Source organism: Halichoeres trimaculatus, unplaced genomic scaffold, assembly GCF_033239565.1.
Source record: "Halichoeres trimaculatus isolate MK-OKI-2021-1 unplaced genomic scaffold, fHalTri1.1 fHalTri1_scaffold_17, whole genome shotgun sequence".
Lineage (NCBI taxonomy): Eukaryota > Metazoa > Chordata > Actinopteri > Labriformes > Labridae > Halichoeres > Halichoeres trimaculatus.
In genome coordinates, this window is record NW_027437195.1 from 26,193,574 (window position 1) to 26,212,991 (window position 19,418).

The window sequence follows — 19,418 nt, forward strand, 5'->3', positions numbered from 1 at the left end:
AATCTGAGTGGAGCTAACAAAAATATTTACTTTTTTCTTTCAAGAGTCTAATCACTTCTTGTCTCTACCTCACAACATATTTTACAATCCCTGAAAAGACAAAAAACACGAGAACAGCAGCTGTCAATCATCGTTAAACGTTACGTAAAACCTTGTTTTCAACCTCTTATAACTAATGAAAACGAAACTTTTCAGAAAAAAAGAGGACTTGGACACAAGGCAGCCAAATGATATCTTCAAATCACCACAACAATCAGACGTGAGAAACATTTCTACGAGGAGTATAAATTTTTTAAAGCTTGACCACAGCCCATCTGGAATGACTGGAGAGACATATTTTTTTACCTATACTGCAGCCAGCCACCAGGGGGAGCAGTTTTTGTGGTGCCCGAGCAAGAGGACCTCCATTTTTTTTCACTGAGTGTGTTAAGTGTCAAATACACTCAGAGTAAGTACAAAACTATAACTTGGGGCGCAGCATAAGTCAGGGATCTCAAACTCAAATTACAGGGAGTTGCACTGATCATACAGTCTTGTCACATTGGGTTACTTCTGGTTTTACACTAAAAAAGAAAGATCTTCCTGATTTTATGAGATACTATCTCATAAAAACGAGAAACTGAAAAGTGAAGAAATTCCTGAAAATCTTTAATTGTCATCTCGATCAATAAACATGAAACATGTAAATGTTAAGTAAAACACATTAAAAAAGCCTAGCAGCAAAAATATAGAGCAGAGCATTCTGGGAAATTGTGTTTTTATGAGATAGTATCTCATAAAAACAGGAAACTCTAAAATAAATAAATAAATGTTTTTATGAGATAGTTATGTAATAAAAGCAGGACGATATGGCTGAGAAGAAAATATGAAAATAGTTGGAAAATTCACATTTTTGTCTATTTTCCTTTTGTTCGTGACAGAAATAAGACACTGAAATCTGAAGATGTCAAATTTTAGCAGCTTCAGTGTGAAACTGAGGCAGATGTGGGGTTTGAAATCATCACAGAGACTCATACATGAGTGGAAATGCTTCTTTATTACTGATTAAAGCCGAACAGACAAACCCTCAGGATCAAATCTTCATGTGCACTCTCAGACTTTATACACAACACACACATTCACACACGCACACACAGAGGAACAAACACTCCCACTGAAGTGCAGTCAGAAACAGTCTTAGCAGAGAATGAGTGCAAACCTTCGAGAGCAGGAGGAAGAGGAGGAAGGAGATGAAGATGATGCTACAACTTGTAGGAAACACTTCTGCTTCTTCAGTGACCTCCCAGACAGAAAACAAACTTTCTTTCAGCATCACCTTAAAAACAGTTTGATCACACCTTCCAGTTTTTCAAAGTTTTCATGAATGATCGAAGAGACGAGAATTAATGACGACACCCTTTCAGTGTAAAGTGCTGCTTCTGTGATTTCCTCTTTCCTTCTAAAGATATGTGTTTTGTAGCATTTGTTTATCTATTTTCATTCCAAATCTGTTTTTATTTACGCTGTGACCTTTGTTTGGAGATAACAAGTGTTTAAATAATTTTAAATGATAATGAAAACATGAAGCTGAAGCTGAGAGAGTGAATCACAGAATCCAGATTTGACAGTTTCATTCTTGTATGTACCAACAGCTTGCTCAACAAATAATTTGAGATTTTTATCCTCACTTTAAGAAAGTCCATATCCATATAAGGAAGTTGTTCTGCACAAAGAATCCCCCTTCAAAATAAAAGCACAGGATTTTTTTTTCTCTCCTTGAATTTTTCGAACACCGCTCTAAAGCACCATTTTCTTATTTCTTTTAACAAACCAATCTAAGGCTGAGAAAACTGTGCTCTCATGTTGAGTTGGTTGAATAAATCAGGATTTATTTGATCAGAGTCTGCTGGAAAAAGATGCTGTGTGCAGCCAACACGCGGAGAGCGAGCACCCCTGGTCTTAAGTCCTTGTTGCAGGTTCCTCGTTGCTCTTTTCGAGAGGTTAAATGTGAGTTTGGCGTCAAACTTTCTCTCTGTTTACGTGTTCAAAATACTGAGAAGACAACATCTGTTATCTGTGCTTGTTTACATCAGGGTGTTTAATGTGTTCTGTTTTTTTATGTCGTTATTTTTAATCATCACTGGATTACGACTGCTCCTTTTAGTCTTCAAACAAACTCAGGTTAAAAGAAGCCTTAAGAAAAAAGAGTGTTCGATTTTTAGATATTTTGAGTTTAAGTCTTATTATTAATTTTAGCTGAGTTATATTTCTGAATAAAGTAATCCTGCTGTTTAAATATTACAAAGTAAGACTTTAACTAAACTCTTCATGAACTTTTAACGACTGAGGAACAAAAAAAGACCCAAACATCGTACCACAAAGACTCTTAAAATGACGTTACAGGTTGGATGCTAACTGCTAGAAACCCTTCACACACTCAAAGACACTCAGTGATGAAAAAGAAAATGTGTGTGTGAGGTTGGAAGCAGAAGGCGACTTTTCTGCTTGAATAAAAAACGATAAACACACACAGTTAGAGAGACGCTGTAGAGCTAAGTGAGTAGCAGCACATGCTAACAGAGAATCATGGCGGACTTCTGACCTCAGCGTGAGTACAATCTTCAGAGTCTCTAAAGGCAGCTAACAGCACTCCTGCAGAGCGTATATATGGCATGTTAAGCAGTGTTTGAGGCTGACACAGTGTTCGACAGGAGGAGTGGAAGAGTGCGAACCATCAAATGAAAACCTTCAACCACAGCTCCTGTTCTCCTTCAAGGCGACGTGCAGGGCAGAGGATCCCTTCTGTCAAAAAGTCAGACTCTGCTTCCCTCTCTGTTTACTCCTCCGGACATTCCCGCTGCGACTTTATGCACAGAGAGAAAGAAAAGTCGCAGCACAACAGAAGTAGGTCCACCAGTCCCAGAAACCAGCATCTAACTCCACAGTCTGCTGTTTGACTCGCTCTGCTAATGTTCAGAGGCTTTTCCAGTCCGAGCGCCAACGTCCACAGAGAGGGGGCGGGGTTACTTGTTAGTAAACAGAGTCAGGTGGAGCGCTTACTGCTCGGTGGGACACACGGTGCGGTCTTTGCAGCAGAAGTAATGCACCACCACGCCGTTTGGATACCTGGCGAACGCACTGGAAGACAAAGAGAGGAGGATTCACTGATTAAAAACACACGAGGGAACAGAAAATGTTTGATATCTGATTCAGTGTGATTACTCTGATCACACTGATGTTTTAAAAACGATTTTAGCTTCTACCACATCCTGATTTTATTAAAACCTGAAGATTATAACTGCATCGTATTCTTAAAACAAAGACTGTAAAAGTGTCTGAGTCAAAGCTTTGATTACCTGTTTCCGATTTTCTTCTTGCAGACTCTGCAAGTTTTCTCCTCCGTGATGACACATTTCACCTGCTGGTGGAAGATTCGCTCCTCCTGCACCTGAAAAACACAACATGGCAAATTTAAGACGTTCAAAGTCCTTCAGAAAACCACAGAGGAAAAACCAAACCAGCACAGAGATGGTCAGACTGTGAGCTGTTTGCAGCTGAACAGATAATCAGATAAGCGATAAACAGTTTCCCCGCTGTGTCCACTGCCTGTTACCAAAGTCTCACCAGGACTCACCCTGAGGAACTCGGCCTGCAGCAGACTCTTCAACACCTGGTTGCAGCGTTTCCTCTGAGCCTTCTCCTCCAGCACGCTCTCCAGGAAGACCCGGATCTCTCTGATCTGAGTGTTGGCTGGAAGCAGATTAATGGCCTGGAAAAGAGCAAAGCAAAAAGGGCATTTCAAGACGGTTGACCGGGCTTTAATGAAAAAAAAAGAAAACACATGAAACTCTTTTATTTTGAGGCGTGAGTGGAGGAAACGTCTCTCGAGTGTTTTTTCATTCACCTTGGTGGTGTTGAGTTTGCTGTGGTGCAGCTCCAGGACGTGCAGCGCCGCCTGGAGGTTGGCCTGAGGCTCGGACAGCTCCATCTTTATGGGGCCCAGGCAGTGGACGTCAGGAGGCGACAGGTACATCCGCAGCAGAGACAGATACACCTGCAGCGTGGAGGAACAGGTGTTGATGCTAAATCTCTTTGAACACAATGAAAAAGTCTTCTTAAAGGCTCAATAATCAGCGTTTTATCTAGTCTTATGTTCCTGTACAGTCTCAGGGTTGATGTAAACTTAACCTATGACCAGAATAAATGCTGAACTGAGAAATAAATACTCTCCTTGTGATCTTCAGAGGATATTTGGCCAAAAAAACTGAATAGATTTTTATATTTTTTTATTAAATTTTGGTGCCGTGATCTGGATCATTCTTAATACATCAAGACTCCATTTCCCATGAGCACTATCAAACAAAAGACACTGATGCTAGATTTGAAACATGGATATCAAACATTCAGTGTCCAAACAGGAATCTTTTTCTTCTCCAGGTGTTTTTAGATACTAGTTTCAGGTCTCAGAGTCTGTCACTACAAATACCTGACAACATCACTTCTGATATATATTATTGTTTATTCTGGAAATATAAAACATGTTTTTGCACTGCATGTCTCCTGTAAGCCATAGGTCTATTAGGAACGCTGCAGATCGAGTCTTTTGTCTAATTTCATTGAATTTTATTTTTACAAATAGTAAATTTACGCACTAAACCAGCATTAATCTGCCTTTTATATGTTTATATTTTGTAAATGTAAATATATAATTTACATGTTTATATTTTATATGTCAAAAAGCGAATAAAAAAGTAAGTGAGAAAAAAAAATTGAGTTAATTTTCTTAAAAATAAGTCTGTATTTGGCAGGTGAATACAGCTTTATCTAAGAAATTTAGAAAACGTATGTCTTTGTTTTGACTTTTTTCAGTGTTGTTATTTATACCGGACTAATTCTCAATCCATTTCATTCAAGATGCTTAACAAAGGACAAAAAAAGAAAAAAAAAAAAAGGAAGTTGTTTTATCAACATTAATGGGTCTACACCTGTTAATGTTCTTTGGAAAGTGTCTTAAGATAGCATTTGTTGTGATTTGGCGCTATACAAATAAATATTTATTGATTGAGGTGATCTATTAAATATGTAGGGCACATCCTGTAAACATAAAGGCGCTAAGAGAAGGCAGCAGAGCACCAGAAATGAATGAAGAGGTCACTGAAGAACAAGAAATACAACAGAAAGTTTACAAAAAAAATTATAAAGGACAAGACAATTAAAAAAAAAACCTTTGTATTCAGAAAATATGAAAACTCAAGAGCTGTTTGATGAGAAAATGAGAGCTGCTTACGTCCTTGTTCCCTTCCACTGAGCTGCTGTAGTGCCGGTGGCAGTATCTGCAGAGAGAAGAAGGAATAATGAACAAATATACAACTTGCAAATTTTGCTTTTCCCTCATCAAGTTTACGTTATGGATCAAATTTGCATTTGTCAATATGTTTTCAGAGCAGAAAAAAAGTGTTAGTAACTCATGGCGTTATAATACATGACTTCAGTCTCTGATAAAAAATGTTTGGTTTGCTCTTCATCAATAAATCTGTATGTTTTAATCTGTAAACATTTGGCTTCTCTCTGGTTTTGTTGTTAAGGTCACTCACTCTTCAGCCATGCGAGTGTCTTTCAGGATGTGAACGTAGATGAAGAGCGCCTGCTCGTGTTTCCCCATCCGACCCAGGAGCAGAGCTCGTTCCTCCAGCAGACCTTCAAGACAGAAAACAAGGACAGAAAGTGTGAGTCCAACCTCTCCTGACACAACCCTTATATCTTCAATACTCAGAACTTGTACATTTTGATAATAAATATAAGTAATAAAATCTTAAATTGGTTGTTTGCTGTGTGACCGCTCTTACCATCAAAAGGAAAATCACTGATGAGTCTGGCGGGCTCATAGCTGGTGGAAATATCCAGAAATGACAGCAGCTTGTTCCTGAACTCGCCAAGGTCACCTTCCTCCTTCCCCGCAGCAACAGCTGGAACTCCTGTGAAATAATATGAAGTTTAATGAGATAAAAGATCAGTCAAATAATCAATTTACTGATCAACATAGCAGGAATCCCTAAAAACTAGTGCTGCAAGTAGATTAAAAAAAATAATAATAATTTTAATTTTGTATCTGCTTAAATTCCCTAAATAAAGAATCTGAATTCTAGGACAGAAGTAAATCATGTTTTTCTGCAGGGAGAGGCGAGGTCTGGCAGAGCTTGTCAATCAAAATCCTGCTCATTAACTACTGTGGGTGAGAGCGGTGTGCTCTTTGGATGAGAGCTCAGCATGGATATGTGGAGAAGATGTGAGATGACAGAGACATAGCGAGATGCTGCAAGTCAGAAAAGTTCAGGCAGCTCACGCTCCAACTGAGGATGTGTCGCGGTAGTTCAGAGAGAAAGAGCGGCGCCATCTTTAAAAAGAACGACGGAGATCATAGAGAGGATCAAAAGATGGAGCGCCTGAGATGAACGCAATCAAAAAAAGTATATTTTGTCTGTTTTTTGGATCAAAAACAGGAAAAGAGACATAAAAGAAGAGAGTCCACTCTTCTAAGGGAGTTTTGGTGTTTACATAGTCAGAGAAAACAAGATTATTTGGGTCTTAAAAGATCGTTCAAGATGCTCTGAAAATGGCTGGGAGCCAATGAGTTAATCTTGATTTAATTTTTATAACGCGTCCTGACCGACTCCTTTCTTTACTGGAGGCTTTTATTGGTTCATTTGGTTCATTTATCAGACTTAATGAGCTTTCTGTAAAGTATAAATGTTGGCTGATGATCCTGGAGAATCGTTAAAGGGACAAACAGAGACCGAGAGGGGACACATTTCATGATCGTTACTGACGAGGGCTTTATCTGAGGGGTCGAGCAGCTGAGGCAAACTGGATTTAGCGATATGATCTCGTGGCTTAAGGTTGATTTTTAAAAATGGTGAAGTCAGGGTGTTTGTGGAGGATTTTTTTTACACATTTCCTACACTATATTGCGTCTTTTTTGCCCCTAAAAGTGTTGTCTAAAACGTTTCTCGTGCCTTACCTTCGGGCAGTGAGTTGAGGTACTGTTTCATGAGGCCCTGAACCCGCTCCAGGTAGAGCTGGATCAGCACGTTGTGAAACTCGGGGCCCTTATCGTCCCAGATGTAAATGATGTGCTCCAAATACGGGATGGCGAGCTCCTTGAAGCCCTCCTTCAGGAAATTCAGCACCTTCTCTCTGGGTAAAGTCTCCACCTCCGTCAGGTCCTCTGTGAAGATCTTTAAATAGGGAGGGAGGAGGTCATATGAGCAACAACTGAACAAAACAGGAAGCAGTGTAAAGATTCATGTGAGCAGATTGGATAAAAAGAAAAATGGTGTCTCTCACCTTCAGACCGTCCTCAGGACAGATTTTCAGCACCCAGGGTGAGAACTCGAAGATTATGCCCAGATTCTCCACTCCTGAAGAGGAAACAGTCCGAAAAGAGTAAAGAGTATGAAAAACAAGAACATATGAAAGAAGATAGACTAAACATTTCATCCCACATCTTCAATCAACCAGGGGGAAAGTTTTCTTCTAAACATCACCCTAAAAATCGAGCCCTCTGAGCAGAAATGAATAATTAAAGATTCAACGGTCTGCAGGTGGAGATTTTTCCTCACCCAGTCTTTGGAGGTACTGCACCGTTCGCTCGTGGCCCTTCAGAGGAGAGTTGGCTTTGGTGGACTGATCCAGCAGGACCTGCAGAGCTGTGAGAGGAGAAACAGGATGAGGAGGAGCGAGAGGAGAGCAGGAGTGTTAATGGAGAGTAGCAAGCTGACAGATTCTGTGTAAAGTAAACGCTTAAAGTGAAACTCTGGGATGGAACAAGTTGGGTCCTATCACAAGGTTTTGGGCAGAAATTACCCCTACAGCAGTGTTTTTATGCAGCAGAAGCCCAGAGCACACACACTAAACACCCCCTCCCTGCTCCTCTGCTGGTTTCCTCTGCACTCAGACGGGGCCATATTTTACTTGACCAAAAACACAAGTAAACGGACTCCCACCGAAAAAATCTGATATTGGTCTGCATTCACGCTTTATTTAGAGAATTTTCAGCGCGTTACTTTCACACAAAACACCTCTAAATAAGGCTCTAGTTCTCATCGTGTCGTAAAACGGCGCTACCTCCGCTGCAGAGCCACAGCTGGCTACGTGGTGCTCGCCGCTTAGTGTATCAGTCCGCACGCGCGACGTGCCAGATATAAACAAACGCAGGTAGTCTGCCAGGATGAAGAGACACGTGAGGACTTACGAGCGGCTCTTCCCAGACAAAATCACTCTTAACACACCCCACACCACAGGAAAAGCACACACAGTGTCATTTGCAGATACCCGAGAATCAGGCCTTTGCTGGCTTTGATTGTAAGGAGGAGATAAAGGACAATAGGACAAAAATCAGACCCATTATCCTGTAGTGAGTAACCGCCTTAACAGGAGGAGAAGCTGGTGCTGTGAACTGGTCAGCAGCAACAGCTGGTTTCAACCATCACACTAAACAAGAGGCAGAGGTGTGCAGCATAAAATAAGAGAGAGAAGTCCAGAATCTGCTGCGTAAATCTCGCCACAATCAGACATTCAGACAGCAGAGGTTTAGTAAGGATGAGGAGGCACACCCAGGAAATCTTCGACAGATGACAGCACTCATCAAGCCTGAGCCCAGAGTACGGCTCTTTACAGACACTACAACAAACGACGTCTCATGTCAAGTTTTTGATGTGTGTTTTGTTTTCAGTTTCTAAAAACAATTTACACTGAGCTCTGTTATCCCTCATTATCTTATGAATCAGGTCACAACAGACTCTTACCCTTCTGGTGCAGACCCTTCTTCTCATAGAGAATAATGAGCTCGCTGTACTTGTGAGCCTTCTTCAGGACGTACTCGCTTTCCTCGATATGGCAGTGGTTGTTTTCCAGGCGGAGGAGCGGGGACACCAGAGCAACGTTGGTCTGAATACGGAGAGGAAAAGAGCAGATTACTAAAGACAAACTCTCAACATTTTCTAAATCTGGGGAAAAGAGACTTCACACTCAAAGATTAGTCTTTGAGGATCCTGAGTCAGTCCCAGGTTCAAGAAGCCCCCTAATGGAGAACATGCTCCTTGGTCAGAAGCAGAGTTTGCTGATGTTTACGCAGCTATGATGAGCTAAAAAATGAGCTTGAATTGATAGTTTGGGCCTTACGTGCAGGTAACACTTGAGCAGTGTGGTGTCGATGATCTGCAGAAGTTTTTTGCGGCTCTTTATGGTCGGCGTGCCCTCCATGAGTGGAGACGTCGTCGAAGGATCAGAGTCATTCAGCTGCTTCACAAGGTGGCTGCGTTTCTGTTGAGCACATGAAAAATATCCTCGATGACTTTTCCTTCTCTCACTGAATCTTTTTTTTTCTCCGACACACACAAACACACGCACGTACCTGGGTGAGGTAATCAATGAGAGCCAGGTGAGCCTTCTCCAGCTCGGCCCCGGACAGAGTGGGCAGAGGGTTGGGGTAGTGAAGCTGTTTGCGGTAGTCTGATGGGAGCAGGTCTGGGTACAGGCCGATCACGTGGGTGGGATCTGCAGAACACGAGGCGAGGACACAACAGCTCTGAAAACTCTAAATGGGCAGAAACCGAGCTGCAGGTTGTGTGGCCAAGCCGGTTACCTTGGCAACGCAAGATTTTAAAGGCAACTAGAAAAGCACTCGGAGAGCTCAGACCTCTACCAAGCATATTGTGATTGTCCCCCACACTTTAGTCCTACTTTAATGTTATACTCCCTTTCAGCAGACTGTCTGCTACAAGTTGGTGTTAGTTGCAGGTTTGTACCATAATTTGTTTCCTGACAGTGTTGAAAATGATGATCCTGGTGCTTAGTATCCAGAATATTTCCAGGATCTGGATCGTACTTTAACATCTGTCAGAAATTATGGTGACCTTGTCTTGTATTGTTTTGCAAAGCAATCCGACCATTTATGGTGGAGTTATATACACATATGGTGAAAACAGCCCTATCTCACAATGATTAAGAATCCTTAAAAAAAACTCCTGGATCTAGACGGTGATGCGGATCACCTCCAAAACTTAATCACTTCTTCCTTATCCCATTTTGAATATTTCCTGAAAATTTCATCAAGTTTTGTTCATTACTTTTTGAGTTATGTTGTTCACGGACAAACAGACATGTCGTTTGTGGTTTAAAGTGACCAAAATGAGCCTGACACACAGAGAGGGGGATCTACCTGTGCCAAGTTTGGCGAACACCTGCATGGAGTCATCAAACCTCTTCTGGCAGAACAAATTGAAGGCGTAGAGATTCTGGATGTGATGGATCTGCTGCTTCTTATCTCCATCTGAATCGTCCTTCATCTTCTGGCAGAAAAAAATACAAAGAGAATCCATCACACTGCAGGAAAATCAGATTAGGGATAGAGTTTCTGTTTCATCGTGCTGATAAAGAAAAGTGATCGAAGCTCTAATCGAATCCTGAGGGATTCAATAACGGGGTCTGACAGTGGATGGAGGGGTTGTTCTGCTCACCGCCAGCTGAAGAGCTAGCTCAAACTGCTTGTCCTGGAGGAGCTGCCGGATCTGGCTGGCTATCGAGACGGGCACCAGGCGCCACACGAAATGGTTGCTAGCAACGTACACAATATTTGGCCTGAGAGAGAAGAGAGGAGAAGATTAGACAAACACAGTGAAGCAGGAGTGTTTTCCTTTCTAAGAGGAACTTTGTAGTGGAAAGTTTTGGGCTCACCCTGCCGAGGTGATGAAGCGCGGTCTCTGCAGCTCCACGCTCTGCACCAGCAGCCGCGGCTCAACAGTCCGGATCTCAACATACCGAGGCAGAACGGCGATGATGTACGGAGGCTGGTGCTCTGAGGATGTTGGAAAGAGAAGAGAGTGAAATCAGTGTGAAAGGTGAACCAGAACGGACAGACTTAACTGTTTCAGCATAAACCACCTAAAAACCTTTAGTTCAGTGTCTTTAGAGAGGGTGTTTTCAGCTGTGATTACTCTGGTTACTCTGATTTGACCACTTTTTTCAGAAAGAGTAATCAGATTAAAGTAACTTATCCAAGTCGCTGTGCATTACTATTCTTTTCATGTTCCCTGTAAAAAAAATATACCTGCTTTTTTTCTAGTGTCTCGGGGAGTAACAGGAGTTGTGTATTCCATCTACTCCATGACCTGAACCCTTATTTTAGCAAAAATCCATCTGTTGAGAAGCAAAGCAACATAACGTAAGCTATATACAAAGAGGCACCCGATGGCAAGCAGGGGTGTGTCCAGACATTATAGACTGAGGTGCCCCGAGCAGGGTACTGAGGATTATGTGAGCCCCAGTCCAGCAACATTTATTTTTGCTTATTGTATTACAAACACAGGATCAACAGACTACAGCTTTAACAAAAAAATGAAACTGATAAAAACCAAACTAGACTAAAACAAAGTGTTTAAAGTTCCCATATTATGCAAAAAACACTTTATTAATTGGATTTTGGGGATTTGCCAACGTCAGCGATTCCCTTTTTTGACCAATCAGGAGCAAGTCTGACCTGATTGGTCCAATGGAGCAGATAACTGCAGAACAGGAGGAGAATATGGGACCTTTAAAAAAAAAAAACTGATAAAAAACCTAACTAGACTAAAACAAAGTGTTCAAAGAATGATAATTTTACATCTAAAATTGAACTGAACAGTGCAGTAGTGTAGTGGTTTTCAAAGTGGGGGCCACCAGGAGGCACTAGGGGGCCTCCAAAATTGGTGGGAAGGGAAAAAAATAGAATCCTTTTTTTTTTATTTTTTATTATCAGTTAGTCTTGAACACGTAACATGTAAAGTGCCATAATCGTCAGATTCTCAAGTTTCTGATTGTTCCCAACCACACTTTGTGTGACAGCTGCAACTTCAGCATGATGATGCCATTATTCGTGTCGATATGGTGGTTTGAGCCTGGTAATAAGCCGCCAAAATAAAAAAAACCGCAACTTAGAGGCTCTTTCCCTGTCTAATTACTGACTACATGTGAAAAAGAGGTACCCCCCCCTTGGCTGACAGAGCCCTGAAATGCTTTCTCCCCTTTGCTACAACCTACTGGTGCGGCTCTGGCTTTTGTTTATTAATCGTTCCCAGTTCTAAACAAATTTGATAATTATTGAAAAGTGAATAAAAGATAGAAAAACACTCTTAAAGTTGACATTTTGTTACATATTTTGAAGCATAGTCTGTTGGTTTCCCAGCCAGAAGGGGCCTCAGCATAGTAAAGTTTGTAAACCTTTGCTGTAGTGCACCAAAAATAGTCCTGTAAACGCTTTCTTTAGTGGTTTTTTAAAATCCAAAATGTATAAAATGAATATATATATATTTTTAATTGTAAAGTTCACATTAAACAACCACCAATAATCTCTGCATGTTCCTTAAAACAAAACATGAAGACTCATATTATTATTCTTTTTAAACACCTGCACAATCTTGCCAAATCACGCAGCTGCAGTTGTTGTCGACAGCTGCTGAATGTAACTAACAAAGTAACTTGTAATCTCACTCAGTTGGTTTTAAAATTGAGTAATCAGTAAAGTAACTAAGTAACTTTTTAAAGCCGTAATCAGTGGTTGGATTTCTTTTCCAAGGCAACTGTAGCAACACTGGTGGACACACCTTTCTCTGAATCAAAGAACAGCGAGGATGAATTTATTTCAACCAGCACTCATCGTCCGCTCATGCTCGCCAAAACCACAGAGCCAATTATATCAAAATGAGGAAGTGCAAATCATACGAAACTGCAACCTGAGGCTTCACTTCCCCTCTGTCCAGTTCTCCAGTGATGAGACTTCAAGCTTCACCTCTGTCACAAGTAACCCAGACAGGCTGAGTCTTTGTCATGGGGTAAAAAAGCAGATCTAAAATTATATTTCCCACTCTGACGGGTGGAAACCTGAGCACAGGAGACTAAAAGCTTTAAGGAAGAGAGGTGAAACACAGACAGCTGGGTGACAACAACCGGCAGATTTACAGCAAATAGATTCATCAGGCGTTGGTTTCAATAACAAGTCACTGCTGTGTGAACAAACTGCATTTCACCAAACAGGATCTGATACAATCTGATTAAACACGGGAAGAGGAAGAAGCCTCATTTTGATTTTGATCACACTTGTGCTGAAAGAATTCAACACTCACGAGGCTTTATGATCAAAGAATTAAACATATCACGTCTTTTACTGAAACCAGCTGTCACAGCTGCTGCCTTCAGCGAAGCTTTTCGATTCAGCAAAATGCAGAAAACCTGTTTCTCTCCATACTGCTTCCCTCTTTCAGTTGGAAGTGTAAATGCCAAAGAAAGTTGTTATGAACAAACTCTCTAGCATGAGGTTGTTATAGTGGAAAAATTCCTTTCTAAATCAAATTTAAGAAAGCTTAGTTTGAGTAAAGTAATTATTCTTGGCTTCTTCGTAGCTTTACTGAGAGATCAGGAGTGTGGAGAGTAAGAAACAAGACGACAAGATGAGGCTGCTGCTCTGAGGACAAACCACTGAGCCAGCATCAGATACTGACTTTTAAAAAACTGAAGAATTACTATTTCTAGCTTTGCACAGCTTATGTAAGAGTTGGTATAACTGATAAATGGCAGGAAAGAGCAACACGTTCAGAAAAACATTTTCTGTATCGAAAGAAAAAGCTTCCCAGACATGTAACATTTACAATGAGGGAGCAATACATCAACGTAAAGACACTCAGTAATTGAAAAAAAGCCTACACATTACATATACTTCACTTCGGATTACTTTTTGACATTTTGGTCTTTGGAAATTGGTGAACTTGTCTTTTTGGATTTTTTGATTCTGTTTTCTCTTTTCCTCTGCTGTATTTGGTGCCGTGTTTTGGCAGTTCGACTGCCTAAAGGATGTGAAGTCCTGGATGAATGCAAAATTTCCTCACTCGCATGAAGAAAAGATTGAAGTTTTAATGTTTGGTTGTGGTTCCAGCAGATTTTCCAACTGGTTTTCTGGGCCCGCTCACACCATCGTCCTCTGAAAGGAATCTTGAAGTAATTTTTGGCGACAGGCTGAAATTTGACTGCCAGGTTAGCTCAGTCGCTAGAAACTGCTTTCATTAAAACCTGACATTAAACCAAAGGTGACAGCTTTTGTGTCAGCCACATGTCCGCTCTAAGGAGGTCAACTGAGGTTTTTAAATCTTCTCCCTGGCTTTTAACCAAAGTTGACTGAACATCTGGTGTAAATTTTAATTAATTTTATTTTATTCTATTTCATTTCGTTTTTATTTGCTCTATCTTTATGTATCTTAGTAACTCCGGTTGTTTTAAATCTGCTCTATAAATAAAGTTTGAAAACATCATCGTGCTTGTTTCTCACCCATTGCGATCGGGATGTCCGTCCAGTTCAGGGCACACTTTTGGGTACAAACACCTTCTTCGTTAAGCACGACAGTGAGATCATCCTGACCGACCGCCACCTTCCCATCAGCCAGTGGGGCAACCAGAGGCTCCAGCTGTTTGCCAGTGGGAAAGAGCTCCTTGATGGAGCCACGACCGTCCATCTGAGACAAAAAGGAAAGAAAAGAAATGAGCAAGATGGGGAAGAGTTATATCACGCTATAAATTTCATCTGTAAGAGTAGAAAAAACAAGGTGCAGACAAACTTCTTCAGGAGACAGAAAAACAGATTTCAGGGACAGATAAACACTATGCAGCGTGAGGCTTCTAAACCGTTCACAAGAAGCTCAAAGAAAAGATCTTGAAGAGATATTCTTCTCAAGAGACTTCTTTGAAATACTCTGCAGACTTGAAAAGCACCTTGAAGATGTCTGTAGTTTTTCTCCAAAGAGAGAAAAGAAAATTCAAGCTGAAAGTCACTGACTGCATGCACTGCAAAAAACTGAAATCTTATCAAGTGTTTTTGTCTTATTTTAAGTAAAAACTGTCTTTTTATACTTGATATGAGCCACATTCAATTGGTCAGTAACAAAAACGTCTTGTTTCAAGTTATTTAGAGACAAAAATGACGTCTGAATTGCTTGTAACAAGTAAAAAAATCTGCCCATGAAACAAGAAAAAAATGCTTGAAACTAGAAAAAGGTCTTTATACAAGTGACTTTTCTCTTGTTCTATTGGTATATTTCATGTTTACTTCTTACAAGCAATTCAGGCTTCATTTTATTCTTTAAATAACTTGAAACAAGACATTTTTCTGGACTGGTCAGGTGAATGTGGCTCATATTAAGTCTTAAAAGAATTTTCTACTGGAAAAAAGACAAAAACACTTGATAAAGTTTTTTTGCAGGGTGGGATACACAAAAAGCATTTAAGAGTGAGAGATTTTGCTGCTTAATTTCTCAAATGTGGGAAAAATATGATGATTTGGAAAAAAAGAGGATAAAAACACAAAGAGGAGAAGCAAGTTAAGCTGCAGAGTGGTTTGGATGGTTTCTATAAACGTCTTCATGCTTGTGGTTTACACATTTAGAGGATAAACTATGGGTGGAGTATCACTTTCAGCAGAGCTGTGTGGTATTCTTTCCTGCAGCTCTTACCCGAATGAGGTAATAGTCTCGTTTGAAACCAACACATATGGAGTTTTCACACCAAGCCATGGACTTTGGAATATCTGGAGCACCAAAGTCCCCCTGTCAGACAAAAACAAACATTAAGATTTTTAAACAGAGGAAAAGGACTGAAACCTTCACACAACCACGAGTCATAAATATGTTTTATTTCACCTGCAGCTCGTGGAACTCTCTGTCCTTCCAGTAATACAGCTGGAGCTTCTTTTTCACGGCGACACACATTCTCAGCCTCTCCTCACCTGAGCTGGTTTGCTGAGGACAAAATGTACAAGTCTTTACTGGAAACAGCAAAGTGCAAAACATGCAGAAATTACACTGCAAAAAACTGAAATCTTATCAACTGTTATTGTCTTATTTCAGTAAAAAAAATACTTTTTTAGACTTAATATGAGCGGCATTCACCTGACCAGTCCAGGAAAATCTGTTATTTCAAGTTACTTAAAAACAAAAATGAGGTCTTAATTGCTGGTAACAAGTAAAAAAAAATCTGCCAGTCTGGTAACAGAAAAGTAACATGTATTGAGGTAATAATCCTAACTTAAAGAAACTTAAAGAACACATTTTTTACCCCACGGGCAGATATTTTTACTTGTTAAAAGCAATTTAGACCTTATTTTTTTCTTTAAATAGCTTGAAATAAGACATTTTTCTGTACTAGTCAGGTGAATACTGCTTGTATTAAATATAATAAGACAAATTTTACTAAATAAAAGAGAAAAATTCTAGCTTAGATTGAATTTTTTGCAGTGTAAAGAAAAAAACTCATTGCACAGGCTGTTTGTGTCCCTAAAAAACATGAGAAACATGAGAAAGTTGCTAGTTTGTTTTAGTCTCATTAACTGCAAACTGTGTTTTTCTTACATTACTGCTGTATAGAAGTCTAAATGTACTTCCATGTAATTACAGCAGCCACTGTTTTCATCCATTTAAATATCAAAACATAATTCTTAAGTCAAAACAACGCAATGCAGTTGAGAAATCTTTTGGCACAATGAATAAAGATAACGCAGCAAAAACAAAGATAAAAAAAACTGGCAAATGTGAAGAAAAATGGAACAAAGGGTGGAGTAGTTGCAGCAATAAAGAAGAATCAGATGCAGCCCAGTGCTCTTCTAAATGTAAAAACTAAAGATGGTGTCACAGTTTTATTTTCAACTCTGCACAACCCCGGAGAAAGTGTTTTTTAAATCCCTGAAATTAATCTGTTAATTATTTTAGGGGGAAGCCTGAAAGATGAGCTGACTAAGTATTGATAAAAACAACAATCAGGCACTTTTCACTCAATGTTTCCTGCTCTTTATATCATTTCTACAATAATAAGAAGAAATCACCAAATATTTTTTTGATATCCTATGAATTTAGTTTTTTTTTCACCACTCTGAATTGCATAAATGAATCCAGTAAACAAATAACACATGTTCAAAAGTCTGACAGACAAACATGATTTCAAGGTGAAATTAGACTTGTAAAAACTCCTGGTTATGAACTATTTAATCCCTAACATGATGGTTTCCTAAAACAGCTCACTCACAGCTTCCTGGACTGGAAACCAGTCAGACACTGATTCATCTGCCTTTCCAGCCAATAAGTCCTCTACACTGTAACTGTGTGACTGGAACTCAATAGAAAACTGGTAATCGGAAGGAATATGCATATATGAAGAATAAAGCTTGAAGTGTTAAGCTGTTACTGACCTGCAGGTCACAGGCAAAGAGCGTGGCTCCTTTAGCTTTGGACAGGACAGTGATCTGCTGGAAGGTCAGGAGGTCATGGACGTGGATGTTGTTCTCTGCAGGAGGAAGCAGACAGTTCTGATGATGAATGCTGATTTAGTGAGGGTAAAATCTGAAGTTTCCAGCTCTCTAGGCAAGTTATTCAAAAAAACAGACTAATGCATTAAATTCAAATGTCCATGAACAGGGAGGAAAAACTTACCAAGAAGGCTGACAAGGATTTTGTACTGTGAGACGACATAGAGCTGCAGAAAGTAGAAAGACAACAGTTAGGTTTGGGAATTTGAGAACAAATAGACGTTCATTAACAGGAAATGGCTTTGAATTCAGCTTGTGGTAATTCTAAATCTCATCCTGCAGTCTTTCGTTTACCTGCTGGATCTTCTTTGAGAAGTTCTTATTGGATTTCTCCAGTGTCACCTCAAAGCGGTTTGTGCCTGAGGAGAAAACACACAAAAACTCATCAGCAGATTTTTAGTGAAGTGGTAAACACACGAGTTGAGAGGGGTAGCAATTATGAAAAGTATCTGATGTTGGATTCCTCATACCTGCATCTTTCTTTATTCTGTAGAGGAGGAGATGTCCTGGCTTTGTTCCCACAAGCAGCCAGTCCTCTGAGGATAGAAAAATGTAAGATGTCAGGTGTGTTTTTATCGGACATACTTAATAAAAGCAAGCAATACTAAACAATCTACACTTTTAAATGCAGCAGTGTATTAAACCTCCTGGGGGGATTGTGGCTGACCCTTTACCCCCAGATACAAATTCTTTCAAAGGCTCCCCTCCATCAGGACCAAAACCTCTCCTACAGAAACAGTTTCTTCCAGCAGGTCTCATAAATGTTAAAACTACTTGGTAATTAATCTGACTATAAGATCTTTGGAGCACCTGAGACAGGGATGCGCAAAGTGTCAACAACTCACCCCAGGCCGCAAGACAGTCGATCTGGAGCGGAAGCTTCTCCAAAATAGGCACAGGTTCATAGGCGTCGTGCATCTTGAAGCAGGTTAAATCACGGGCAGCTCTGGAGGATCGATCCCGCTGTGAAGAGGCGCAGCCCGGACAACAGCTGACTGGCTGACCGCTGATGAGTCTGTCAGGGTGGTACACCTCTTTGTGTCTCCATCAACCGACCGAGCCGCTCACTGTTTCAACTTTACGGGGCTTGGTAACGCAGACGTCTGTAACGCTTTGTGCCTCAGCTTGTTAGTTAGCTTCCTCTACAACCAAAACAACAGCTGATCGTTAGCCTGCTAGCTGAGAAGTTAGCAAGCAGCAGCTACCACTTCTAAACATTGTTCCCGCTCACTCCATGGAAACCGAACCCTGAACAAAGGCGGGTTGTCCCTTTATTGATGAACAAAAGTTCAACCTTTGGTTGTCAAATCCCGAACAACACACACTGAGTCGGCCGCAGCGGTTAGTTTCCGTGGTAGCTCAGTTAGCCTTGGTCGTGTTGACGGCGGCTGCGCTGAGGTTTGACAGGCACGTGACAGAAGTCAGCAGACTCACGAGGAACGCATTAAAGGTGCAGTGACTAAATTTGTGCTCAATGAAACCAGAGCATTATCGCGAGACCCTATTTTATTTATGAGATTGAAATATACTTGCAGTAAACTGTTTCTAAGCTCGGTGAATATTTTTTTTTATTCTATTTTATTTATTATTATTATTATTATTATTATTATTATTATTATTATTATTATTATTATTTTCAATTCTTATTTCTGTATTTATTTATTCATTTTATTTTATTCATTTCAAATTTATTTATTTATTTATTTTTTAATTTAAATACTTGTTTATTTATTTATTTCAACATATATATATATATATATATATATATATATATATATATATATATATATATATATATATATATATATAATTTCATTCATTCATTTATTTATTTATTTTTATCTTATTTTATTTATCTATTTATTTTTATTTGGGGGAGGGGGGGTTATTGTACTATTACTTCTTTTAAATATACAAAGATAGATAATGTTTATTAGATGAAAACCTATTTGGTTTGGCTTTTATTTAAAGAAAGCAGTCCGGTTTTAAAAATACACACTATTAATAACTTTATTCTCCTGTTTTCTTTTTTTTTTCCTAAGTAACTGAAACACAAAAACTGTTT

At 39.8% G+C, this 19,418-nt stretch overlaps 1 protein-coding gene across 2 annotated transcripts; it reads right to left on the reverse strand.

Annotated features, from left to right (window-relative positions):
• Positions 1-1,010: 1,010 nt before the first annotated feature.
• Positions 1,011-18,797, reverse strand: vps39 (VPS39 subunit of HOPS complex). Of its 2 annotated transcripts, none has more exons than XM_074692479.1 (24): positions 18,199-18,797; positions 17,824-17,889; positions 17,648-17,712; positions 17,478-17,520; positions 17,237-17,331; positions 15,696-15,794; positions 15,510-15,602; positions 14,333-14,516; positions 10,714-10,834; positions 10,497-10,617; positions 10,199-10,325; positions 9,392-9,534; positions 9,160-9,300; positions 8,784-8,925; positions 7,599-7,685; positions 7,324-7,397; positions 6,998-7,214; positions 5,826-5,954; positions 5,574-5,676; positions 5,267-5,312; positions 3,884-4,033; positions 3,614-3,748; positions 3,336-3,427; positions 1,011-3,117 (listed from the first exon to the last, which is right to left on the reverse strand). In XM_074692479.1, the coding sequence occupies exons 1-24, from the start codon at positions 18,269-18,271 to the stop codon at positions 3,036-3,038; spliced, it is 2,628 nt and encodes an 875-aa protein (XP_074548580.1). In that variant the 5' UTR covers positions 18,272-18,797; the 3' UTR covers positions 1,011-3,035. The 2 variants fall into 2 exon arrangements, with proteins under 2 accessions (XP_074548580.1, XP_074548579.1); XM_074692478.1 differs by having other exon boundaries at positions 10,199-10,328.
• Between the last annotated feature and the right edge of the window lie 621 nt (positions 18,798-19,418).

Excerpts from the sequence above, each read along its gene's own strand:
- vps39 (XM_074692478.1), bottom strand. The coding sequence starts at position 18,271 with ATGCACGACGCCTATGAACCTGTGCCTATTTTGGAGAAGCTTCCGCTC. Across the intron at positions 8,926-9,159 it reads TGCTCAAGTGTTACCTGCAC|ACCAACGTTGCTCTGGTGTC; the intron begins GTAAGGCCCAAA and ends CTCCGTATTCAG. Across the intron at positions 7,686-8,783 it reads GAAGGGTCTGCACCAGAAGG|CTCTGCAGGTCCTGCTGGAT; the intron begins GTAAGAGTCTGT and ends CTCCTCTCACAG.